The sequence below is a fragment of the Lepisma saccharinum genome, chromosome 29 (genome assembly GCF_977018435.1).
Source record: "Lepisma saccharinum chromosome 29, izLepSacc3.1, whole genome shotgun sequence".
In the NCBI taxonomy this organism is placed as follows: Eukaryota; Metazoa; Arthropoda; class Insecta; order Zygentoma; family Lepismatidae; genus Lepisma; species Lepisma saccharinum.
The window spans coordinates 39,947,768-39,975,230 of record NC_139257.1 but is presented as its reverse complement, the minus strand read 5'-3'; the positions used below and the strand labels follow the sequence as shown (position 1 = coordinate 39,975,230).

Genomic DNA, 27,463 nt, shown 5'->3' with positions numbered 1-27,463 from the left:
TACTTGAGACTTTACAAAACCTCACACGAAAAAAGTGAAGCGGAGTTATGTCCGGGTATCTAGAGGGCCAAGCGATAGGAACACCTCTTCCAATCCAGCGTCCAGGAAACTCACGATGCAGGAAATCCCTCACTCCTTGCCCCTAAAGACACTGTGCTCAGTCTTGCTTTAAGATCACATCATGGAAGCTGAGATAAAGCATACACTGCAGCATGTCCAGGTATGTTCTTGCATTGACAGTTCGTTCCGCGAAGAAGAATGGACCTATGACCCTATTCTGCATCAATGCGCACCACACATTCTCCTTGGGGGAATCACGGTGGATGCGCATGCGCAACCTAATGAGTGCCGACATTTTGGAAGCATGTCAAGAAAAACATTATCTTTCAAACTACATACGGGTTATTATGCTATTGGTTAAATATTACACGTTATGATTTTTTCTTTCATTATACTTTTAAGCCAGACAAACTCACTACATCGGTATGCTGTATATCCACCTAGCATCTCCACGGTTGACATTGGCCCCAACATGTGCTTTCATGCAGCGTAGCAATGCACGAAACAGAACTTTACCTTTGTCTTTGATTTACTTCAACATAGGCGATACTATTGCATAAAACTGGCCTGGAAATTAGGGGAATTTACGCTGGAAAACCTGGAATTACGCCTAATGTTTCTTGGAGACAGAGAAGATGTATTTGTGAGGTATGTATTTAGTTCTTGTCTACAAACCGATCTAATTTGACTACTATCTTCTATTCTTATGTCAACCTTCGGCGCCTCGGATCTATTTTGGAGAAAATAATCTATACAAGGATAAAATATGGAGAAAATCCACACAAGGGAGACACTATACAAGACAAAATTTGAATAAATTCATTTTAGAACACCTAAATTTGCTTACTACATTATCTAATACATTTCATGCAGTGAAATTTGTCAATTTTCTACGATAAATTACATTGGATCAATATTATTGAGGTCGTCATTAATAGCAATAAAACATCTAAATTACAACAGCGTAATATATTAGTAATTCTAAAAGCTAAAATATAATATGAAGTACTGTAATATTGTTCACGTAGATAAATTGATGTTAAGGATACTATCAAAATTCGAAGTTGTAATCTTAGATTTGAAGTAGTTCCGGAGTAGGTCAAAGGTGAATTCGTGTAGTGATGAAACTTCAGTTTAAATATAAATTACTTGAACTCTAGTTTGTTTGGATCACTTCTATGGAAGTGTATGACGCTTTCAGTAAATTGAATGTAGCTCTTGTATATTTTGCATGCAGTGACGTTGTGTTAAGCAACTTGTGGTAATACTAATCTGTTTTGCACAGGTTGTAGTGGTACAGAGTTCCTATGCGACATCAGTCGATGCTTACCAACCGAAAAGAGATGCGACGGAATCGAAGACTGCAACGACAGGACAGATGAAGAGGACTGTGGAACAGCTGGTAAGTACCAATTACGATATTTTTCATCTTGCATGCATTTCAGCGATTTGTTTTTCCAGTGTAAATGATGAAACATGCTATGTATTATCTTAGGAACGTCGTCGCTTATTCTGTTGCGATAAATATGATAAGACTAATAACCATTCATAATCAGTATCTGCGAAAATTCACAGTTTCGGGTATTTAAAAATTAGCTGTAAATCTCTACAGTAGCTGTCTCCACCGTTAGGTTCCGCCACTGTCAGAAATACCGTTTCTCACCAAAATAGCTTTTGTGTGATTTTCCAGTTTTCATCGAAGTTGAGAATTACTTCAGCTATCGAGGTAAGTGACAAGTGCATGTTAGAAAGAGTATGGAATGAACAGACAGATACGCTTGTCAGCCTACAAAGGAGCTCACATTGAGCATCTTTAAGGAATGTGAAACTTTCAGAGGTTTTCTTTCACATGGAACTAGTTCCTCCTGTATAACTGGAATACTTACCATTAAGTGTATCAATCGTTTATAGAAAGTAAATCCCTTGAACATAGATGCAATTTTTGACGATTTGGTGAAACATTAAATGATCCTGATATATACAGACTTTTGTTCTTTGTATGAGTGAGTATACAGCAGTGGCGTGCATTTAAACATTGTAAGCAATGTTTACAGGTAAGAAATAATAATATTATATCCCGCGCGTAATCCTTCAGCACGAAATTTAATGTATTCAACAGCGTGGCTAGCTTGTTGTGGGCCTAGTATCCAATGTCAACATATGTCGTGCTGAGACACATGTAAACAACTCTTGGCCTTGGATCCAACATGGCGGCCAAGACATTTTTTGTAAATGATATTTGCCAAATAGGTGTTGGCAACACTTGTCTTCGAGTGCGCAGCAATCATGGTTGCATGACGTCGTTTTGTGTATGCAGAATTATCCTTTGTCATCTGCTCGACAAGGAATGTGTTATGTATCTAAACATATGTGTGCGGTATTAAACATGTATTTTACATATGGTGAGTGTGTCCTTTTCAAACTCTCACCTACCCAACTACCGAAAGTTTTTGGATACAAATCGCAACGGGGCTCGCTCCCCGACAACAACGCACTTGCCGCTCCGGCCAGATACGATACGTATCATTGCTCTCTGCAAGCAGCGCCACTGCAAGCAGCGCCACGCATCAGTATGAGACGGTAACCTGCCGTGTAAACATCTGGAAGAATGGCTGAGCTTTTATTGTTGTGTTCAATAATTCGGCAACATCTTCATCCGCGGGAACGTCATTATCAACTGAAAATTATAATATTGTAATGTAAGACTTTTTCATGGTAAAATCGTTTAGTGCAAGAAATTTCGCAGACAAGCTGATCATTATTTCAAGAACGACCAACTGAGTCCCCCTGCATTTTACCGTGACAAGGCAGTGCAAGGGATACTTGAAGAAACAAAATTATGACGTTATTCCCTGATTTTGCGATACTCAATTTCCGTAAGGAATACACGTTAATACTTGAGAGGTTTAAATTCATTTAATGTTAAATTTCGTGACAAGGAGTGTACAGTCAGAAATTAACTGTAATGAAGGACCCGGTGAATTACCAAACTGATAAATTGCGCATATAATGTAACCCATGCGATATGTGACACATATTCCACATTCTATAACATTTATACAACACTTTGTGACGCTAAACTTAATTAATTACTGTGCAAGGTTTGATTGTTTCACAAACAAATGTTGCCTAACATCAAATTTTTAAGAAATGTATATTTTTCTATTCATGGGTTCATCGCAATGCAATGATTGAAATAAACGTTGCAAGAAAAGTGAATAACGAATACATCCCTTTGTAAAGACGTTTTATCTGGGACTATTTTCCTTACATTTATTATTTTTCACTTGATTTTACTTGTACTGTAAGCACCATTGTTGTGTGAAATACACGTAAATGTATCCAGAAAATGTACACATGTTTCGAGTCATTGAAATGTATTTTTGTTTGACTTACTTGGTGACATGTAACGGTTTATCTTTAAAGGGGGAAGAAAAAACTGGTCGCCCTAGATCCTCCTCTCGAAATGTGCACAAAATAAATCAATTTTAAAAACTGCTAAACATAAAGTTGATTTTCGTTCAAATTCCATCGGGAAATTGTGAGAATCTAGTCCAAAGAATTAGTTATATCACAAGTTCTCAATAAGTCAGTGATATTCTTGCTAAAATGCACGCTGAAAGGTTTGAACGAGTGATTGTATTCAACACAGGAACATAGAATTTTTATTTGCTCTTATTTCAAAAGTTCGAAACTAATAATAACACATCATACATGTGATGAAAACCTGGTATAAAAAGCGAACTTGAAGTACGTCACACGATGATAATGTGTCGAGTGAAAGTTCTCTGCTGACAGGAATATGAGATATGTAAGCCACTTTGTAGAACCATCTTGTATTTTTGCATGTCTTTCTACAACTGTTACTCATTTCACATTCTTGGATAATCTTTTCCTTTCATTCTTTTCGGTTTTCCGTGGGTATGAAGGTTGGAGGTCGTGTCGTCGGCCTGTCAAGAGATGATGCGCGTCAAGTTTTTCGCACCCACGGCCAGATGTCGCTGTCGACGTCCCATCATCTTTCTTTTGTTTTTTTTATTTTACTTCATTATGTTCTTTCATCGGAAAGCCTTTTTGTGTAACATAGGAGCGTGTGCGAGTTTTATTTCTAATATATCCTTGCGGTTTGTGCAAGATATTTCGTTAATTTTCTTGTCCTTTTTTTAATGTACCTTTTTAGCCTTGCACGTTTATAGGCACACGCTACGATATTTATACAAACTGTACTTGGCAACACTTCTTTATCGAGCAAAAAAAGGGGGGAAACATCTAGGTTACAGTTGTCTGTCAAGTACATAGCAAATGTCGGCCGTCAAGGATGATTTTTCGTTCTCGACCTTTTTATGCAGGCGTCAGCAAAATGAAGAAACCTTTTACATATTTTTTCCTCTTCTAGCAGAAAGCAAATGAATATCGATCAACTATGTCCACAATTCCTCGTGCCTGGCGGTAAAGTATCCTTGACAAGAATGATGGATTGTTGCGTATACATTATTGAAGTCTTCTAAGGTGATGGATAAGGGGGAGGGGGGGGGGATTGGTAGACGCTGTTACTACTTGAAGTTAAAGGCAGGCCATGCTGCTGTGATGAACTGCATAAAGACTACATGTAACATTAAGCTCCACACATTATTGACCTCTTTCTTGATTTTTACGTTCTGTCTGTAGTTCATAAACAATAACTTGTGTAAGAATTGGCAGTTACTCCCTTTTTTAGCATTCAAGTGCTGTAAGCAGTGATGTGCCGTAGACTATAAGTTTACGTCTACATGCGTTGTCTACACGTAATCTACGCGTAGATTACATTGGGTTGTAGTTTACATAGACTACGTAGACAATCTAATGTGCATTAAAATTAATTTTCAAGGGTTTCATGAAAGGAAAGTGACATTTTCAACTGTATTGGTTGCTAACGAAATGAAAATAACCCTATTTACAACAAAATTTCTCGTCTGTTCTATTATAAACTATGGATGAAGATAAAGAGTATGCAAAAAACAACAGATGGCAGTGGTGAGCCAAGAGTAGTATTTTTCGCATAAAACACTAAATATTTCCTATATTAGGTTTCTTCCTAGGTGAGAAATTGTTCGAATTTGGAAGAAAGAGAATGAAAAGTTATTGTTCCACATCAGCAACTGATACGCAGTATAATTTTCTTTTAATTCCACTGTGGCCTTTGCTAAGTTATCACCTTTCGCCATGTTGTTTACATAGATTACGTAATCTACGTATATAAAATAGTCTACGTGTAGAATGTAGACTATCGTTGTTTACGCGTAGACGCACATCACTGGCTGTAAGGTACACATTCATTTTTTAAAATCCAAATTTGTTTCCGTTATACTTGCCATAGGATCCTAGATAGTAATTTTAATCAATAACAAATCTATTACTTACTGTTTTTTATAATATTACCGGCCTTTTACTCACAAAATATTATGACATATCGAAACGAGAAAGACTCGGCATTGTTTCGAGTCTCGAAATATAGCTGTGGCAGTGGCGGCGATTAGGGGTGCGAGGGGGCAATGCCCCCTACTTTTTGCCACTTTTGCCCCAGCACTATGCCAAACCTTACCTACCAAGGGAAAGTAAGCTGTCCTTTCCCCCCTAGGTTTGGCACCTTCCCCCCCCCCCAAGTTTTGGAACCCAATCGCCGCCTGTGAGCTGTAGTATGAACAACAGATATTCACCGCACAAACTTTCACAGCTTATAGAGGCGTGGTCGTTTTCTCAATAAAGTTATTCCACTTCACACCTCGTATCGACGAACCCCGGAAAACGTGATTTCATCCAGAACATGTACAGTCACGGACACTTCTGCGTTGCAGCCATTCTATTGAAAGTGAATGAGTTACAACTCAGAACTGTCCGTGACTGTACAATCATACAGCATAGACTCTCAATTGCCACCTAACATATTAACTTTATGTACAGTCGCGGACACTTCTGGTTGTAATTATTTAATTGAAATTCACTGGTGTTGCTACAACCCAGAAGGGTCTGAGACTGTACAATCAGGTAGATATCCGCTTGTGTTGTCTGCAGTGATGTGCCGTAGACTATAAGTTTACGTCTACATACGTCGTCTACACGTAATCTACGCGTAGATTACATTGGGTTGTAGTTTACATAGACTACGTAGACAATCTAAAGTGCATTAAAATTAATTTTCAAGGCTTTCATGGAAGGAAAGTGAAATTTTCAACTATACTGGTTCCTAACGAAATGAAACGAATCCTATTTAAAACAAAATTTCTCTTCTCTTCTACTATCAACTATGGAAGAAGATAAATAGTATGCAAAAAAAAAAAAACAACAGATGGCAGTCGTGAGGCAAGAGTGGTCTTTTTCCCATAAAACACTAGAATATTACCTATGTTAGGTTTTTTCCTTGGTGAGAAATTGTTCGAATTTGGAAGAAAGAGTATGAAAAGTTCCCTTCACACATCAGCAACTGATACACAGTATATAATTTTCTTTTAATTCCACGGCGCCCTTTGCTAAGTAATCATCTTTCGAAATGTTGTTTTCATAGATTACGTAATCTACGTGTATAAAGTAGTCTACGTGTAGGATGTAAACTATCGTTGTTTACGCGTAGACGCACATCACTGGTTGTCTGTGGAAATCTCATAGTAAAGCATATTTGGCTTAGCTTTTTTTCTTTCTCAAATATCGTTCCAAAATCTCTAACGAGACCTAGAGTTTTCGACGCTTGGGTTTGTTTTCATCTCGATATTACATAGGTTTCTCTCGTTCTGAGTCTCGACAAGACACGAAGGGTTTGCTCTTGTTCTCGATTTGTACTTTACAAGATCGTCTCGGTCTCTCTCTGTTTCCATCTCCCCGATGGCGCAGTGGTTGCGTCGTCGCATTGTAATCAAGGAGTCCCGTGTTCGATACCTGGTGAAGGCACATAGTGGTTTGGATCCCACTTTAAACTGTAGGTCCAGCCCTAATTATCCTTATTATGCATAAAGTGGAGCAGTTCAATCTCTTTCTCTCCCTCCCTTTCTCTCTTTCCCCTCCTGTCTCTTTCCCCCCTCTCTCTCTCTTTCCCTTCTCCTTTCTCTCTCTAACCCCTCCTCCCCCTCTCTTTTACCCCTCCTCCCCTCTCTCTCTCACCCCTCCTCTCGATAACCTCTCAACTCTCTCTCTCTTGCCCCTCCTCTCTATAACCCCTCCACTCTCTCTATATATAACCCCTGCACTCTCTATAACCCCTCCCCTCTCTATAACCCCTCCCCTCTCTCTAACCCCTCCCCTCTCTCTAACCCCTCCTCTCTATAACTCCTACACTCTCTCTCTCGCTTACCCCTCCTCTCTATAACCCCCCTCTCTATAACCCCTCCACTCTCTCTCTCTCTTGCCCCTCCTCTCTATAACCCCTCCACTCTCTCTCTCTCTCTATAACCCCTCCACTCTATCTCTCTCTCTCTCTCTCTCTCTCTCTCTCTCTCTCTCTCTCTCTCTCTCTCTCTCTTGCCCCTCCTCTCTATAACCCCTCCACTCTCTCTCTCTCTATAACCCCTCCACTCTCTCTCTCTTGCCCCTCCTCTATAACCCCTCCACACTCTCTCTCTTACCCCTCCTCTCTCTCCCCCTTCCCTCCTTCCCTCCCCTCCGATACTTTCCGGCGTTTTGATCCTTCACGGAGTCTGCCACTCAACACTTTCGCGGAATCTTATGCATTATTTTTGTACAAATATTACGTGAAAAAATGTATTTTATGATTACATAACATGCATTTATATATCTTGATGTATTTTTTAATATTTTATAGCAAAACTCTTGTAAAGTCATGCTTACAATTGGAATGGAATACTCGTCCACTAATATTAATTAATATTTTGAACAACTTCTAATTATTGTTGCAATTTTCAATCATCGGTATCGGTGGGAATCGTTAAGCATATCTGCAGGGGTATCTGTTCGCTCCCTATTTTATTCTTCCTACTGTATCGACTAAACAGACTTCCGTCAATGAGAACACTGCTACGCCACTCCCCTTTTTAACAACTTCAAAGAACACGGCACTTACCTTACAAGAACTAGTTCATTATTGCTTGTGACGCTGATTGACTTTCTTTTGTTTGATGCGTCACGTTTCTTTCTGTGAACGTGCAAAGCTCGAATGACTGATGGACAGCCCCCTTAAGCGGTGGAAGTAAGAAAAAAAAAGTAGATTGTTTTTGCATTTCAAGGTTGCCAACCCCTAAGAAATTTTCCATTGTATTCCAGTACACAAGATATGTTGGTTATGTGTGTATTTAGGAATTACAACCGGAAGTAGACAAATTCTGATGACCAGAACGAGCGGAAAGTTTTAATATCGGGATACTCTAGTCCAGATATGGGATGTCACTCAGTGTTGCCAGGTGAAACAATACCAGTGTTGCCAGGTGAAACGAAGTTTACAGTTGAAAGTAGATTTTCAGAGGGAAATTGTGCCTAGTATGTGGCCGGCCACATGTTGCTTGCGTGTGCATGCACTCAAAGTTATGGACTGCTAGTTTTGCCAACCAAGATTATTTTATTTCTCCAATAAAATTGCTATTTCGAAATCCAACATATGGTTGGAAACCAGAGATGAACATGGCAAGAAATCACAAAACCACTCATTATCCAGTTTTCCCTCCCGAAATCTACATTCTAGAAAAAGTTTAGTCTGGAATCATTATCATTATTATTATTATTAAATCTTGTATTAAATGAACGATGCTTACAAAACTAATCTCGTACAATTTTAGTCCAATCAAAGTTCGACTTTTATGAGTTTTCATAAATATCAAAATCATTCTTATTATTGGGCCTCCCCTATAGCGCAGTGGTTGTCACCTTGTAATCAAGGGGTCCCGGGTTCGATATCCGGTGGAATCAGAAAGCGGTTCGGATCCCACTTTAAACTATAGGTCCAGTCCCGATGAGCCTTACTGTGCATAAAGTGGACTTAAAGCACCCAATCAATTTATCAATCTTATTATTATTCACCGCCTTTATATCCATGAAAGAAACCTTTTTAATTTACTAACTGCGTAAACAATTTAACCATTATAAATGCTTATAAACTCTGATATTTCTCGTAGATATTGGAGGATAATTTAAATATACTGTTCGATATTTGATTGCAGAGTGCAAGGAAAATCTGTCTCGACCTAGACCTATTGTTACATTTTTTAACTGTCTTGATTTAAGTTGGTAGTTTAATTTTTTTCACGTGTTCTTTAGTAAGTGAAGAAAGCTGACGTCACAATGAAAGGTTTCGGAATTCATGAAAAAGCGCACTGCCCGTTTTGGTCTAAGGGTATGTCCGTCTCAGGTTAAGTTTGCAGCAGGTTTTATGTATTAATCCGCGCGAGAACGGAGCACAGAATCATCCGTGCCAGTCTTGCCTGAACCACCAAGCTCTTCGTATCGCAGACAATGAGAGAATCGGCAGTATTGCCAACCCCTTAACATGCATATCAAGTGGAAAGCATTTTTGCTTCTTTTTGTCTCCTGAACCATACAATTTTTAAAGTACTTTCTGTGCATAGATTATGTAATAAATGTGTCCCTACTTAATATAAATCGCGAGATATCTTCGAAACATGAGGGCATGTGTGTATGTGTTGAGCACGCACAAAAGAATAAAACAAAGGTAAAAGTAAACGACAGGCCCCTCTTGAATTTAATGAGTTATTGTTTCCCGTTTAGAAAGAAAGAAATTTATGAAAATCTTGGTTGCTTCGTTCGCAATACATACGTTACTATAAGATACACGCCCTTCAAGTTTATACTATCAAAAAAGCATGATTTGTTATTGGTGATATATACAATGTATTCCTTTCCCGGATTCTCTGGAGTAAGAGAACGCGAACGCGTTCTGTGCGCATGTTGAAGGGTGTGCGCCTCGTCCAATGAACGCGCGGAGGGGAGGGGCATCCACGGGAGGGGGCGACTCGACTGCTCATTCGCGGTCCAGTAGTTCTGTAGTAAACATGTCAGCTCGCAAGTCTAGGGGAACTCTGCATTCAGGAGAGTGCCTCATAGTGTTGAATGTGTTCGAGAACAACTTGTTTGAAAAGTTTAAAACACATGGCTTTGTTTTTTTACAAATGATTAAAACGTTTAAAACAAACTGTTTTAAACATGTTTTTTAGACTTGTTTAAAACACATTTTGATACATGATGTTTCATAGTTTGTGGTTATTTGCATGTTTTTTGAAAATGTATGTTTAAATTTGTTTTAATTTTTTTTCTGTTCTTCGTAGCATCAATAGACAAATAAACGTGCAATATTATTTCTTATTTGTGTAAAACAATACACTGGCCATTGTTAAGAATAAAAGAAGAAATTGGCAGCAGAAAGCGTTTTGCTTTACGGCCGTTATACAGCGCAGCACTTCGTTGCTTTCATCCCCACCTAGTCTGGCCCCGCCCACAAGCTTTCCCCTCTGCGCGTCGCTACTCCAGAGAATCCGGAAAAGCAGTTTAGTGAATTGTCTGCTACTATTTCTCTGTTTGGTTTCAATTTATGAATCACATCACTAAACCAGGAGCCAAATGTTGGTCTGTCCATTTCTTGGTGATAATCACCCTTCCCTTTCTTTGCACTGAACAGTAAACATGCGTCTTGAACAAAGCCTTCATTGCCGCCAGTTCGTGAAACAATAAGCCTCCCCCTCCCCCGTCGTCGGTTGCTTCTGCCCTGGCGGTGGTTTTGCACGCTCCTATGCCTCGTCCAAATAAATAACATGTTGTTTTTTTCACGGCGATATCTTTTAATACCGCGGAGATTCTTTTGTCGGCAAACAACAAACAATCGTTTTCTACTCCTAAACTCAACCGCAAATCATTCAACATCCGAGACAGTCGGTGCACCCATTGACGGCAAATCACTTTACGCCCTGTTTTATTTTGGTCTTGTTGCCGTAAGGAGGAATATGTATTTAAAACAACTTGTTTAACTTTGAAGAGCTTTTTCCTTCGGATGATGCTCAAAATAACACTCTGGCAAAGCCGGGCACTGAACGGAAGACCTCGATTCAGCCATTCTCGCCGCTGTACAGCACGAATTGCAATGAATCACGATAAAAATAGGGTTAAAATAGTGGGATGTGCAACACTGGTATCACAGATTCCACGCGCTCTGCAACGTATTCAGTCTTGCTCGACTCACTCTTGATCTTCAGCGATTCTTCATCGCAATACAAACTCCAGTTGGCGAATCTGCGGATCCAGGTTCGTCTGCACAGTGATTGCAACCGATCAAGTCCATACCTGCTAATGGATGTATCATTTTGTCTGTATATTACACATTAAATAACTATTTTGTTGCAAGTGTGCAGTTGTGTCGGAATGGACTCCGTCTCAGCGGAACTATATTCTGCGCACACGTTTGGATCTACATATGTGAAAACCTGCTGCAAACTTGGTTACATCTGACTTCCTACCCACTACAATACACATACGTACAATGGGGAAGGCATAATTTCTTCGTTTTGGTTAAATAAGGTAAATGTAGTTTCGAGTTTTTGAACCAACCGTAAATAGTTCAGTTAGAGTTAACGAGCTGTATCTTTGCGGGTGGCCTTGGCTACTCCGCGCAGAGTGTGAGAGAGATACGTTTATGTAGTTGCCACCTACTCGCCCTTTGGGTGGTCAACAGCAAGGACAGAACGCAAGGATAATGACGCGCAGCCGGTAGCTCCTCCCCCTAGCTACTGCGCAGCCGGTATTGAGCAGGGTTCACCCACAAAGATACAGCTCGTCAACTCTAGTAACAAATAGCTTTCTTTTGTTTTTTTGTTTTCATTAAGCCTCATATGAGTGAGAAGTTGGCTCCGTCCGTTTCTTAATTCACACGTTCTGTCTTCTAAATAAGTATTATCCAAAGAAGGAAATTAGTCTAGAATAACATTAGTCTTTTCAATAAAAGTCGACGTGCCTAATTTAAATGCTTTCTTTGCTTCTGAGTTAGGTTTGACTGTGAGTTTCTTGCGATTGGGTAAATCTATGCAATTTTCCTTGCTTACGTTGAATGGCATTTAGCCTTTCTTTTAAAAACCAGTGTAGTCTACAGAGGGTTGTATATGCCTAAAAGAATCGTGTGTCTGATTTGTGGGGTAATGTTTTCGTGGAGATTTACATTGTGTGGTTATGTAATTCCCTTGCTACGGCCTGGGACCTGGCAACCCATGTTCTTACAAAATGCAGTGGTCAAATGGGAACAAAGAGGTCCTCATGCGTCAGGTTTCAGAGGCGTGTCCCTTTCGTCCCGTCCATATCTTTAAAAAAACACCAGTTGTCCCGTTTTATAAAAGTCTAGGAGTTATCTTGTAAACAAAGTCTAAATTTGAGAGACATTTTATGTTAAAAGACGCATTCTTTATTTATAGAGCAGTGAATAAGCACTCAGTTTCTTTACGGAACTGCAACAAGAATTTAAAGTTCCTGCTTGTTGACACAAACTTAAAAGAAATATCTAGAATCTTGTGTCCGATTACTGAAGAATAAAGCTGCTCTCAAGAAGATTGGTTCTTCTTCTAAATGCTTCTGGCATTCCTGAACTTCAGCATAGTAGGACTAACAACAAAGGCTGATCAGAGAGGACGAGAAACGCTATGTAAATTATACCTAGATTATAATAATTAATACATTTTGACAAGAGATCACATTTCATGTATTGTTTATGATGTATCATTTATGCGATCCATCCTTTAATAAACAATAACAATACGTTAATAACAATAATTTTATAATTAGGCCTAACAGTTTTTTCAGGAAAGCAGGGGGGTGGTAAACAGATCTCCTTGATGTCCTGTTTTTGGGTCAAAATATTATGGTCACCCTATTGTTATATCATGTACTGAAGAAGAGTTGAAAGCGAACACGGTTGGCAACTCTGATCACAAATATCCTTAATAAAAAGGGACGGTACCAAAGATGGGGTGTTACGTGGTAACAAACGACTTGTAGCGTGTCTGCCTATTGAAGATAGCTTGACGACGCAGTAATTGATTATAGTAACATAGAATGCGGGTGGGCGTTGAGTTGTAGGCGTACGTAGGCGATAATCTTTATGTTTTGTAACAGTGTGAATTTCCTTTATGGTCCTGGAGAAACAAACGAGAAAAGTGTGTGTGGAACCATCACAGCAAATTGTTCTATTCTCGGTATATTTCCAGTGTTCTTCAACGAACTCCAGCCAATTCTCGAGTTTAATACGAGGGCTGCTGGGAAAGTTTCTGGAATCAATATGAAAAAAGACATGTGAAATTCTGGGAATGGCTTTATTGTTTATCAAAGTATTCACCTTTAAGATCGATACACTTTTGCATACGCTCAAACCAATTTTGAAAGCATTCTTTCCACTCTGAAGCTGATACCTCAGAAACCGCTGTTCGGAATGCGTCAACAGCTGCTTCATGTGACACAAATCGCTCACCACGCATCTTATTTTTCTTGTGTGGGAACAAAAAGAAGTCATTAGGTGATAAATCAGGTGAGTACGGACAATGAGTCATTAATTCGACATTTTTACTAGACAAGAAGTGAACAGTTTGGTGTGCTGAGTGGGAACTGGCATTGTCGTGGGAAGAATAAGAATTTGGGTTTGTTTTACGCAATTCATTGATGACATCTGGCAAATAATTGTTGTATACCACTCAGCATTTACAGTCCTTCGATCTTCTAAAGCTATTGTTGCCACATGTCCGGTATAACCGAAGAAACAAGCAATCATTTTCTTGGCAGCACTCCTCGAACGAAAAACTTTGGTTGGTTTCGGCTCACTTTGAAACACCCAAACAGTGGTTGCTGTTTAGTTTTGGGTTCGTATGAATACATCGAAGTTTCGTAGCCCGTAAGGATGTAGTACACCAAATTTGACTTGCCTCGGTTGAATTTTTTGAGCATTTCTTTACACCAATTTACACGAGCCTGTTTTTGAGCTTCGGTCAAGTTGTGTGGGATCCAACGGCTTGAAGGTTTCCGTACGTTCAGATGACCATGCAAAATCGTATGGGTTGCTTTCATGTCGATATTCAAGGATGCCTGAATCTCACGGTATGTCACATGCCGATCTCTCTCAATCATTTCACGCACAGCATCAACATTACTGGCAACAACAGACGTGGATGGACTGACGACTTTCACGAAATTCATCACAGAAATGTGGAACCACGCTGGAATTCGGAAAACCAATTGTACACAGTCCTATTGGATGGTGCTTCATCCCCAAAAGCCACATGAAGTCGCTCGATGCATTGTTTCGGTGTTAAACAACATTTGAATCATAAAAAAATATTGCCCAAAAGTGTTCACGAGAAATGTCCATTTCTCACACGAAAGTACTTCTTCAAGCTGCTGGGAAAAATAAACGAATAGGCTTAAACAAACAATTAAAGATAATTTAAACATAAAAAAGGATCTATTCTTCCGATTTTTATAATAGCTGAACACTAGCGCCACTGTTGGTGGTAGTTTGCAGAAACTTTTCCAGCAACCCTCGTAGAACTCCGATGGCGTACTGGTAACGTCGTCACTTGTAATTAAGGGATCCCGGGTTCGATACCAGATGGAGGCACATAGTGGTTCGGATCGCACTTGAAACTGTAGGTCCATAAAGTGGACTTAATAACAAAAACTCAAACAAGCGTTTAATAGGAAAAAATAAGTTGTTTTTTTTTCGTTTTTTTTCTCGTTAGGACCAGTGGGGAACTAATTATTTGACTGATCTAGAAGCGCAGATAACAGCGGCGATGGGACTTGATGGGCTGACCAGGCTTCAGTAACGAGACAAAACAACGTTGCAATCTTTAGACTAAAGTTATTTTGCACAAAGGGGTCGTTTTGCGCTAGTTTGGGACACGCTGGACAACAGTCAAAGCCATGTAAGATTCAGAGGCACCTTGTTGTACAGGACTATACCCGGTCCCAGCTAACTGTGGAGCAACGCGTCAGGGAAGCAGTAGTATACGCTGCTCGAAGGCTGCTGTCGCTTTCCCCTCCTCCACGCAATTCTGTCCCTCTCAAGTGTTCATTACTGAAACCGTCTCGCGTCACTACTGGTGGGAAGGGGGCCCTACCCCCACATTTTTTTCAAAGGGGAAAAAAAAGAAAGGAAACTTTTCCCGTGACTCATTTTCTCTCTCTCTCTCTCTCTCTCTCTCTTGAATCTCTTCCTTTTGTCAGAAAGAGAGAGAGAGAGAGAGAGAGGAAGGAAGGGGAAAGTGAGAAAGGAAGAAGGAAAAAGAGAAAAGAAAGAGGAAAGACGCATCTTTCTCCCGCTTCCACTCTCACTCGTTCTCTCGCTCTTGCTCTCTCTCTCTCTCTTGCTATCGCTCTTGCTCTCTCTCGCTCTCTCTCTCGCTGGCTCTCTCTCTCTCTCTCTCTCTCGTTCTTGCTCTCTCTCTCTCTCGCTGGCTCTCTCTCTCTCTCGTTCTTGCTCTCTCTCTCTCTCTCTCTTGCTCTCTCTCTCTTGCTCTCTCTCTCTTGCTCTCTTGCTCTCTCTCTCTCTCTCTCTCTCTCTCTCTTGCTCTCTCTTGCTCGCTCTTTCTCTCTCTTGCTCTCTATCTCTCTTGCTCTCTCTCTGTTTGTCTCTCTCTTTCTCTTTCTCTCTGTTTGTCTGTCTCTCTCTCGCTCTCTTTCTTTCTCTCTTTCTAAAAGAGAGGCGAAAGAAAAAGAGAAAAGAAAATGAGGGAAAGGAAAGAGAGAGAGAGAAAGAGTCTTATGCCGTTCACTCTCTCTCTCTCTCACTCTATCTTCGCCCTCTCTTTTTTCCAAAAAAAAATGAGAGAAAGAAAGAGAGAGAAGAAAGAAGTATGTCCATACTCCTCTTTCCTCTCCCATTCAACTGTCTTTTCCTCTCCCCTGCCACTTTTCTTCCTTCCTCCCCTTCTCTCTCTCTCTCTCTAAAAAGAGAGAGAGAGAGAGGTTTAAGCAGATTCTTCTGTTCATCTTCTTTTCTTTTTTTTCTTCCTTTTTCTTTCTTCGGAAGAGAAAGAAAGAGAGGAGGGGAGAAGAGAAATTAACCAGAGAGAGAGAGTGAGTGTGCCCATTTCCTCACTCACGATACTTTCTTTTTCTTATCTCTCTTTCCTCTCTCTCTCTTTATGCTCTTCTTTCGAAATGGAGAGAAGAAAACTTCTCTTTTTATCCGTCAAAGGAAAAGGAGGGAGGAGAGAGAAGTTTAATGGCACAGACTATGCATTCACTTTTGACGCCGAGCGTAACAAAACCATGACAATGATTGTTGACTAGTGGTACACGGATTTCAACATTACGGAATGATAATTATACGCGTACTATCCGCTCTGTAATTAGATATGGCGAGAGAGAGCTCATGCCGAACCACCCCTCCCCTGTAGGGGGTAGGTTACACCCTCTATTGACAGGGAGTTTCTGTTTCATTACATACGAGTACGCTGCGTCACACAAGCCCGAGCGGTGGGAATCTGATACCTCGCAGGCACGAGAGAGATCTGTAAAAAGCAAGCTGGATTCCACGTATGAAAACCGACCGTGTAAATTCTATACTAAGGAGCCTCATTTGCGAGCAGAGGTGTTTTGTTTCTACAGTATGAGGGCGGTGGTGAAGGATTGCTGTGAAAAACATTAATTTATTAGATTGCTGCGAATCAAATTAAGGCGCTCAAAATGCATGTAATTTAAGGGAGAACGGTCTGTTGCGCAAAAAATGAAGTTTGCTGCTCTGAATAAGTTTCTGAGCGTGTATTTGTTTCCTGTTTTACGTCGCTGTTTGGCTCTCGCGACGATGAAGATGAATACTGATTAGATGTAATTGATGGAGCCGCGGTAGCTCAGTCGTAAGGGCGTCTGACCGAGAGAACCGGTTTTTTTCACACCTGTTCAAGCGGCTCCGGCGTTGTATAAAGTGGGTACCTGGAAGAAACTCTGGGGGTTAAAGGGCGGCCAGGGTCGTGGTGCTGATCACATCACCCCCATCTTCGTCAGTGATCAAGAAAATGTGGTGCCCTGACTCCACACGTCTTCATGGCGTGGTTCAAAGCACAGGGGAGCACTTTACTTTTTTTTACCCACTAGGGAACATCTACTATGTCCCAATTGAGACTCGAACCCAGAACTCACGAGGGCCAGGTTCGATCTGCCACTGAGAGGCTATGTACGGTCACGGGCAAAAAATGGGACACCTGCATGGGCGTATATATAATTCAACTTTTGGTGTGATTAGGGTTGCTTTATTTGATAAGTGAAAATCCAGGGCACAGCTGACCTGAAGGTTGTTGGGGATCGGGGGGGGGGGGCTGGACCCGACAAAGTTGTGTGTATGTAGTCATGGTAACGCTACTTAGTATTGATTCTTTTCTGTTCATCTTGTGTCAAACAACTTGAGAATGCTACGATATTTACCTGGTTTTCTTGCACTGCGTTTTTAAAAACCAAATTTCTTAAAGAAGACTCGAGGGGAAAAAAATAATAACTGATTTGACAGTCCCAATGTAGTTTGTTATCGCAGAAATTCAGAAACTGTCAGGAAATTGCAGACATTTGGCCTGCAGTTCCATCTGGTGTGGATTTACGTAATTATTTTCCCATCCATACATCGTCCTATACATCTCGAATTTAGGAAAAGTCCGAAGAAATTTTTTGAACAAGCGGTTAGAACAGGTAATCTGGTAGTTTTACTGAACCAAAAGGGGGCTGGACCCGTTGACCCCCTCCCCCCGCTTGAATACGCCCCTTGGACACCTGCATCCTGATATACTCTCTTCCTTTCAAGGCGTTGTGTGTGTTGCCTAACACTGACAACGGTAGAAGTTGCCATTGAAAATTTGCTATTAGAATCAACTTATATCCGTGGAGTTATGCAACACACACAACGCCTTGCAGGGAAACTAGTATTTCAGGATCTAGTTTCCCATTTTTTATTGCCGCCCACTGTACAATGGGATGCATAAATCATACTAGGCAAATTGCCCATCACTTTGTTATGCGCAATACGAAGTTCAACAACTGAATCAAAACTCCAACAAAGAAGCTGATATCCTCTGCACCAACATCAACTCCATTTCATCTTCTATTCCCTGGTAACACTTATGCTTCCCACTGTACATTGTAATTCGTTCGGGTGTATATTGATTGTACAGGGTGTACCAAAAGTCCCATTACCCCCTTTTGAATTGTAGACAAACTTGCAAAATGCTATTTTAACAGCATGCGTATGATGAGAGGATGGTATACCATTAAATCAGACCAATGACCACCATTTTCTCCAGAGGATCTGTGTGCACACCGCAATTTTCATGGCACAGTATTATTTGCCTCCAGTTGCGATGTGAAACCTCGATTCAGCCATTCTCGCCGCTGTACAGCACGAATTGCAATGAATCACGATAAAAATAGGGTTAAAATAGTGGGATGTGCAACACTGGTATCACAGATTCCACGCGCTCTGCAACGTATTCAGTCTTGCTCGACTCACTCTTGATCTTCAGCGATTCTTCATCGCAATACAAACTCCAGTTGGCGAATCTGCGGATCCAGGTTCGTCTGCACAGTGATTGCAACCGATCAAGTCCATACCTGCTAATGGATGTATCATTTTGTCTGTATATTACACATTAAATAACTATTTTGTTGCAAGTGTGCAGTTGTGTCGGAATGGACTCCGTCTCAGCGGAACTATATTCTGCGCACACGTTTGGATCTACATATGTGAAAACCTGCTGCAAACTTGGTTACATCTGACTTCCTACCCACTACAATACACATACGTACAATGGGGAAGGCATAATTTCTTCGTTTTGGTTAAATAAGGTAAATGTAGTTTCGAGTTTTTGAACCAACCGTAAATAGTTCAGTTAGAGTTAACGAGCTGTATCTTTGCGGGTGGCCTTGGCTACTCCGCGCAGAGTGTGAGAGAGATACGTTTATGTAGTTGCCACCTACTCGCCCTTTGGGTGGTCAACAGCAAGGACAGAACGCAAGGATAATGACGCGCAGCCGGTAGCTCCTCCCCCTAGCTACTGCGCAGCCGGTATTGAGCAGGGTTCACCCACAAAGATACAGCTCGTCAACTCTAGTAACAAATAGCTTTCTTTTGTTTTTTTGTTTTCATTAAGCCTCATATGAGTGAGAAGTTGGCTCCGTCCGTTTCTTAATTCACACGTTCTGTCTTCTAAATAAGTATTATCCAAAGAAGGAAATTAGTCTAGAATAACATTAGTCTTTTCAATAAAAGTCGACGTGCCTAATTTAAATGCTTTCTTTGCTTCTGAGTTAGGTTTGACTGTGAGTTTCTTGCGATTGGGTAAATCTATGCAATTTTCCTTGCTTACGTTGAATGGCATTTAGCCTTTCTTTTAAAAACCAGTGTAGTCTACAGAGGGTTGTATATGCCTAAAAGAATCGTGTGTCTGATTTGTGGGGTAATGTTTTCGTGGAGATTTACATTGTGTGGTTATGTAATTCCCTTGCTACGGCCTGGGACCTGGCAACCCATGTTCTTACAAAATGCAGTGGTCAAATGGGAACAAAGAGGTCCTCATGCGTCAGGTTTCAGAGGCGTGTCCCTTTCGTCCCGTCCATATCTTTAAAAAAACACCAGTTGTCCCGTTTTATAAAAGTCTAGGAGTTATCTTGTAAACAAAGTCTAAATTTGAGAGACATTTTATGTTAAAAGACGCATTCTTTATTTATAGAGCAGTGAATAAGCACTCAGTTTCTTTACGGAACTGCAACAAGAATTTAAAGTTCCTGCTTGTTGACACAAACTTAAAAGAAATATCTAGAATCTTGTGTCCGATTACTGAAGAATAAAGCTGCTCTCAAGAAGATTGGTTCTTCTTCTAAATGCTTCTGGCATTCCTGAACTTCAGCATAGTAGGACTAACAACAAAGGCTGATCAGAGAGGACGAGAAACGCTATGTAAATTATACCTAGATTATAATAATTAATACATTTTGACAAGAGATCACATTTCATGTATTGTTTATGATGTATCATTTATGCGATCCATCCTTTAATAAACAATAACAATACGTTAATAACAATAATTTTATAATTAGGCCTAACAGTTTTTTCAGGAAAGCAGGGGGGTGGTAAACAGATCTCCTTGATGTCCTGTTTTTGGGTCAAAATATTATGGTCACCCTATTGTTATATCATGTACTGAAGAAGAGTTGAAAGCGAACACGGTTGGCAACTCTGATCACAAATATCCTTAATAAAAAGGGACGGTACCAAAGATGGGGTGTTACGTGGTAACAAACGACTTGTAGCGTGTCTGCCTATTGAAGATAGCTTGACGACGCAGTAATTGATTATAGTAACATAGAATGCGGGTGGGCGTTGAGTTGTAGGCGTACGTAGGCGATAATCTTTATGTTTTGTAACAGTGTGAATTTCCTTTATGGTCCTGGAGAAACAAACGAGAAAAGTGTGTGTGGAACCATCACAGCAAATTGTTCTATTCTCGGTATATTTCCAGTGTTCTTCAACGAACTCCAGCCAATTCTCGAGTTTAATACGAGGGCTGCTGGGAAAGTTTCTGGAATCAATATGAAAAAAGACATGTGAAATTCTGGGAATGGCTTTATTGTTTATCAAAGTATTCACCTTTAAGATCGATACACTTTTGCATACGCTCAAACCAATTTTGAAAGCATTCTTTCCACTCTGAAGCTGATACCTCAGAAACCGCTGTTCGGAATGCGTCAACAGCTGCTTCATGTGACACAAATCGCTCACCACGCATCTTATTTTTCTTGTGTGGGAACAAAAAGAAGTCATTAGGTGATAAATCAGGTGAGTACGGACAATGAGTCATTAATTCGACATTTTTACTAGACAAGAAGTGAACAGTTTGGTGTGCTGAGTGGGAACTGGCATTGTCGTGGGAAGAATAAGAATTTGGGTTTGTTTTACGCAATTCATTGATGACATCTGGCAAATAATTGTTGTATACCACTCAGCATTTACAGTCCTTCGATCTTCTAAAGCTATTGTTGCCACATGTCCGGTATAACCGAAGAAACAAGCAATCATTTTCTTGGCAGCACTCCTCGAACGAAAAACTTTGGTTGGTTTCGGCTCACTTTGAAACACCCAAACAGTGGTTGCTGTTTAGTTTTGGGTTCGTATGAATACATCGAAGTTTCGTAGCCCGTAAGGATGTAGTACACCAAATTTGACTTGCCTCGGTTGAATTTTTTGAGCATTTCTTTACACCAATTTACACGAGCCTGTTTTTGAGCTTCGGTCAAGTTGTGTGGGATCCAACGGCTTGAAGGTTTCCGTACGTTCAGATGACCATGCAAAATCGTATGGGTTGCTTTCATGTCGATATTCAAGGATGCCTGAATCTCACGGTATGTCACATGCCGATCTCTCTCAATCATTTCACGCACAGCATCAACATTACTGGCAACAACAGACGTGGATGGACTGACGACTTTCACGAAATTCATCACAGAAATGTGGAACCACGCTGGAATTCGGAAAACCAATTGTACACAGTCCTATTGGATGGTGCTTCATCCCCAAAAGCCACATGAAGTCGCTCGATGCATTGTTTCGGTGTTAAACAACATTTGAATCATAAAAAAATATTGCCCAAAAGTGTTCACGAGAAATGTCCATTTCTCACACGAAAGTACTTCTTCAAGCTGCTGGGAAAAATAAACGAATAGGCTTAAACAAACAATTAAAGATAATTTAAACATAAAAAAGGATCTATTCTTCCGATTTTTATAATAGCTGAACACTAGCGCCACTGTTGGTGGTAGTTTGCAGAAACTTTTCCAGCAACCCTCGTAGAACTCCGATGGCGTACTGGTAACGTCGTCACTTGTAATTAAGGGATCCCGGGTTCGATACCAGATGGAGGCACATAGTGGTTCGGATCGCACTTGAAACTGTAGGTCCATAAAGTGGACTTAATAACAAAAACTCAAACAAGCGTTTAATAGGAAAAAATAAGTTGTTTTTTTTTCGTTTTTTTTCTCGTTAGGACCAGTGGGGAACTAATTATTTGACTGATCTAGAAGCGCAGATAACAGCGGCGATGGGACTTGATGGGCTGACCAGGCTTCAGTAACGAGACAAAACAACGTTGCAATCTTTAGACTAAAGTTATTTTGCACAAAGGGGTCGTTTTGCGCTAGTTTGGGACACGCTGGACAACAGTCAAAGCCATGTAAGATTCAGAGGCACCTTGTTGTACAGGACTATACCCGGTCCCAGCTAACTGTGGAGCAACGCGTCAGGGAAGCAGTAGTATACGCTGCTCGAAGGCTGCTGTCGCTTTCCCCTCCTCCACGCAATTCTGTCCCTCTCAAGTGTTCATTACTGAAACCGTCTCGCGTCACTACTGGTGGGAAGGGGGCCCTACCCCCACATTTTTTTCAAAGGGGAAAAAAAAGAAAGGAAACTTTTCCCGTGACTCATTTTCTCTCTCTCTCTCTCTCTCTCTCTCTTGAATCTCTTCCTTTTGTCAGAAAGAGAGAGAGAGAGAGAGAGGAAGGAAGGGGAAAGTGAGAAAGGAAGAAGGAAAAAGAGAAAAGAAAGAGGAAAGACGCATCTTTCTCCCGCTTCCACTCTCACTCGTTCTCTCGCTCTTGCTCTCTCTCTCTCTCTTGCTATCGCTCTTGCTCTCTCTCGCTCTCTCTCTCGCTGGCTCTCTCTCTCTCTCTCTCTCGTTCTTGCTCTCTCTCTCTCTCGCTGGCTCTCTCTCTCTCTCGTTCTTGCTCTCTCTCTCTCTCTCTCTTGCTCTCTCTCTCTTGCTCTCTCTCTCTTGCTCTCTTGCTCTCTCTCTCTCTCTCTCTCTCTCTCTCTTGCTCTCTCTTGCTCGCTCTTTCTCTCTCTTGCTCTCTATCTCTCTTGCTCTCTCTCTGTTTGTCTCTCTCTTTCTCTTTCTCTCTGTTTGTCTGTCTCTCTCTCGCTCTCTTTCTTTCTCTCTTTCTAAAAGAGAGGCGAAAGAAAAAGAGAAAAGAAAATGAGGGAAAGGAAAGAGAGAGAGAGAAAGAGTCTTATGCCGTTCACTCTCTCTCTCTCTCACTCTATCTTCGCCCTCTCTTTTTTCCAAAAAAAAATGAGAGAAAGAAAGAGAGAGAAGAAAGAAGTATGTCCATACTCCTCTTTCCTCTCCCATTCAACTGTCTTTTCCTCTCCCCTGCCACTTTTCTTCCTTCCTCCCCTTCTCTCTCTCTCTCTCTAAAAAGAGAGAGAGAGAGAGGTTTAAGCAGATTCTTCTGTTCATCTTCTTTTCTTTTTTTTCTTCCTTTTTCTTTCTTCGGAAGAGAAAGAAAGAGAGGAGGGGAGAAGAGAAATTAACCAGAGAGAGAGAGTGAGTGTGCCCATTTCCTCACTCACGATACTTTCTTTTTCTTATCTCTCTTTCCTCTCTCTCTCTTTATGCTCTTCTTTCGAAATGGAGAGAAGAAAACTTCTCTTTTTATCCGTCAAAGGAAAAGGAGGGAGGAGAGAGAAGTTTAATGGCACAGACTATGCATTCACTTTTGACGCCGAGCGTAACAAAACCATGACAATGATTGTTGACTAGTGGTACACGGATTTCAACATTACGGAATGATAATTATACGCGTACTATCCGCTCTGTAATTAGATATGGCGAGAGAGAGCTCATGCCGAACCACCCCTCCCCTGTAGGGGGTAGGTTACACCCTCTATTGACAGGGAGTTTCTGTTTCATTACATACGAGTACGCTGCGTCACACAAGCCCGAGCGGTGGGAATCTGATACCTCGCAGGCACGAGAGAGATCTGTAAAAAGCAAGCTGGATTCCACGTATGAAAACCGACCGTGTAAATTCTATACTAAGGAGCCTCATTTGCGAGCAGAGGTGTTTTGTTTCTACAGTATGAGGGCGGTGGTGAAGGATTGCTGTGAAAAACATTAATTTATTAGATTGCTGCGAATCAAATTAAGGCGCTCAAAATGCATGTAATTTAAGGGAGAACGGTCTGTTGCGCAAAAAATGAAGTTTGCTGCTCTGAATAAGTTTCTGAGCGTGTATTTGTTTCCTGTTTTACGTCGCTGTTTGGCTCTCGCGACGATGAAGATGAATACTGATTAGATGTAATTGATGGAGCCGCGGTAGCTCAGTCGTAAGGGCGTCTGACCGAGAGAACCGGTTTTTTTCACACCTGTTCAAGCGGCTCCGGCGTTGTATAAAGTGGGTACCTGGAAGAAACTCTGGGGGTTAAAGGGCGGCCAGGGTCGTGGTGCTGATCACATCACCCCCATCTTCGTCAGTGATCAAGAAAATGTGGTGCCCTGACTCCACACGTCTTCATGGCGTGGTTCAAAGAACAGGGGAGCACTTTACTTTTTTTTACCCACTAGGGAACATCTACTATGTCCCAATTGAGACTCGAACCCAGAACTCACGAGGGCCAGGTTCGATCTGCCACTGAGAGGCTATGTACGGTCACGGGCAAAAAATGGGACACCTGCATGGGCGTATATATAATTCAACTTTTGGTGTGATTAGGGTTGCTTTATTTGATAAGTGAAAATCCAGGGCACAGCTGACCTGAAGGTTGTTGGGGATCGGGGGGGGGGGGGGCTGGACCCGACAAAGTTGTGTGTATGTAGTCATGGTAACGCTACTTAGTATTGATTCTTTTCTGTTCATCTTGTGTCAAACAACTTGAGAATGCTACGATATTTACCTGGTTTTCTTGCACTGCGTTTTTAAAAACCAAATTTCTTAAAGAAGACTCGAGGGGAAAAAAATAATAACTGATTTGACAGTCCCAATGTAGTTTGTTATCGCAGAAATTCAGAAACTGTCAGGAAATTGCAGACATTTGGCCTGCAGTTCCATCTGGTGTGGATTTACGTAATTATTTTCCCATCCATACATCGTCCTATACATCTCGAATTTAGGAAAAGTCCGAAGAAATTTTTTGAACAAGCGGTTAGAACAGGTAATCTGGTAGTTTTACTGAACCAAAAGGGGGCTGGACCCGTTGACCCCCTCCCCCCGCTTGAATACGCCCCTTGGACACCTGCATCCTGATATACTCTCTTCCTTTCAAGGCGTTGTGTGTGTTGCCTAACACTGACAACGGTAGAAGTTGCCATTGAAAATTTGCTATTAGAATCAACTTATATCCGTGGAGTTATGCAACACACACAACGCCTTGCAGGGAAACTAGTATTTCAGGATCTAGTTTCCCATTTTTTATTGCCGCCCACTGTACAATGGGATGCATAAATCATACTAGGCAAATTGCCCATCACTTTGTTATGCGCAATACGAAGTTCAACAACTGAATCAAAACTCCAACAAAGAAGCTGATATCCTCTGCACCAACATCAACTCCATTTCATCTTCTATTCCCTGGTAACACTTATGCTTCCCACTGTACATTGTAATTCGTTCGGGTGTATATTGATTGTACAGGGTGTACCAAAAGTCCCATTACCCCCTTTTGAATTGTAGACAAACTTGCAAAATGCTATTTTAACAGCATGCGTATGATGAGAGGATGGTATACCATTAAATCAGACCAATGACCACCATTTTCTCCAGAGGATCTGTGTGCACACCGCCATTTTCATGGCACAGTATTATTTGCCTCCAGTTGCGATGTGAAATCCTCCGTAACATAAGATGTCAGATCTGGATTTCAGGGTGACCATTTTAAGAGAATACCTCAATGATGTGTTCAGAGACAAATGAATTGGACGAGGATCGACAAATTTCCCGGCACTCTAAAATGTCCACCCCAAAGTCCAAATCTGACATCTTGTGATAATGCGCTATGGGGACACATCAAACAGAAAGTCGCCCATAATCGTTATCAGGCAACTGGTGAACGCAGTGCGTTTGCTTCCCTCACGCCAGCCAAGTTACGGAGGCTTTCACATCGCACCTGGAGGCGAATAATACTGTGCCATGAAAATGACGGGGTGCACACAGATCCTCTGGAGAAAATAGTGGTCATTGGTCTGATTTAATGGTATACCATCCTCTCATCATACGCATGCTGTTAAAATAACATTTTGCTGGTTTGTCTACAATTCAAAGGGGGGGGGGTAATGGGACTTTTGGTACACCCTGTATATACGAGGGGAGAATGAAAAGTTTTGAGCCTCACATGGAGTGATGGTAGGTAGTTAAAATTTTGGAGAATGTAAGGTTTAAGTTTTAGGTGACACTGAGCGAACGTTTGTGAAATTCACATTCTTGAAAATGAATGAAGTGTCAGAGAAGAGAGAGGCCAACAGGGCTGTGATTCGGTACCTCTGTCGGCAAAGCCTCACTGCACAGGCTCCTTTGGTCAAGTGTGGTTTCACCGCACTTCCCCATCCACCTTATTCCCCCAACCTGCCCAGTCACATTTTCATCTTTTCCCTGCTAGGAAGAATTCACTCGGAGAACGTCACTTCCACACGGATGAAGGTGGTCATTCAGAGGTGTGAAACACAGGACAAATCATTCTACCAGACGACTGTAAACAAATTGCAGCACAGAATGCATAAGTGCATTGATCGGGGGGGGGGGGTGAAAATAGATATTGTGTGTAGAAATCATAATGAGAAACTGTAGCTCAAACACCCCTTCCCTGTGAGGCTCAGAACTTTTCACTCTCCCCTCGTATAACGCCAAAATATCACTCAATGTTTAGTTTCGAACCCAGGACCCCTTTCTCTTCAGCTTAAGACTATTAGCAACTACTTCACCAAGCGTGGAAGGGTTTTCAGAGCAAAAGTGGCGTAACTCCACTGAAGACAATTTTGAGAAAAAGGCAAATAACTTCGCTGTTGGAGCACAAACATAGTGACGCCTCTATGAGCAAGAATTTTAAACTTCGGAAATACTTACTTCTAGCACTGAAATGTTGATACTTCACAGTTCTGTTACACATGCAACTCAATTTTCATGAAAGTGAAGTTAAGGCCACTAGGACTCTGAACCTCTGATATGTGGAAATAGTATAGTAACAATTAGGAAGCCGCGTGACGTCAGGGTGCGCAGGGTGCGCAGTGGAAGGCAAGATCAGGTGTCGAGTAAGAAGTACGACGTAAAATAGGAAAACTTAATTCAATGCCACAAATTTCCTTATTTGTACGATATATGCTGTAGAGTTGCAACTTGCTTGTGCAACTGTACTGCAGAGTAGAGTTGCATAAGCAAACGGTAATAGGGCGGGTAGGCTATGATTTGTTTTGGGCTCTGCCGACATTCTTCTTCTTCTTCTTCTTCTTATTATTATTATTATTATCATCATCATCAGTTTTGTTATCATGGTACTGCACTAATTGCATGATCTGTATTAATAACACTTGTAAACTTTACTAGACACAAATGATTAAATATTATTCATTAAACTTCGATAAAACAATCCACTTCTGTTTAAGAATAGAACTCTCGCCTAGAACTGTTTCCTTCTGGCTTT

General features: G+C 41.0%; 1 protein-coding gene across 18 annotated transcripts in view; it reads left to right on the top strand.

Annotated features, from left to right (window-relative positions):
• trol (terribly reduced optic lobes) overlaps positions 1-27,463 on the top strand; it is a 1,072,318-nt gene that overhangs the window by 446,621 nt on the left and 598,234 nt on the right. For all 18 annotated transcript variants that reach the window (XM_083114888.1, XM_083114893.1, XM_083114886.1 and 15 more), the window contains one exon: positions 1,346-1,462. In XM_083114888.1, the coding sequence (XP_082971014.1) occupies positions 1,346-1,462 (117 nt within the window). The remainder of the gene's footprint in view (positions 1-1,345; positions 1,463-27,463) is intronic.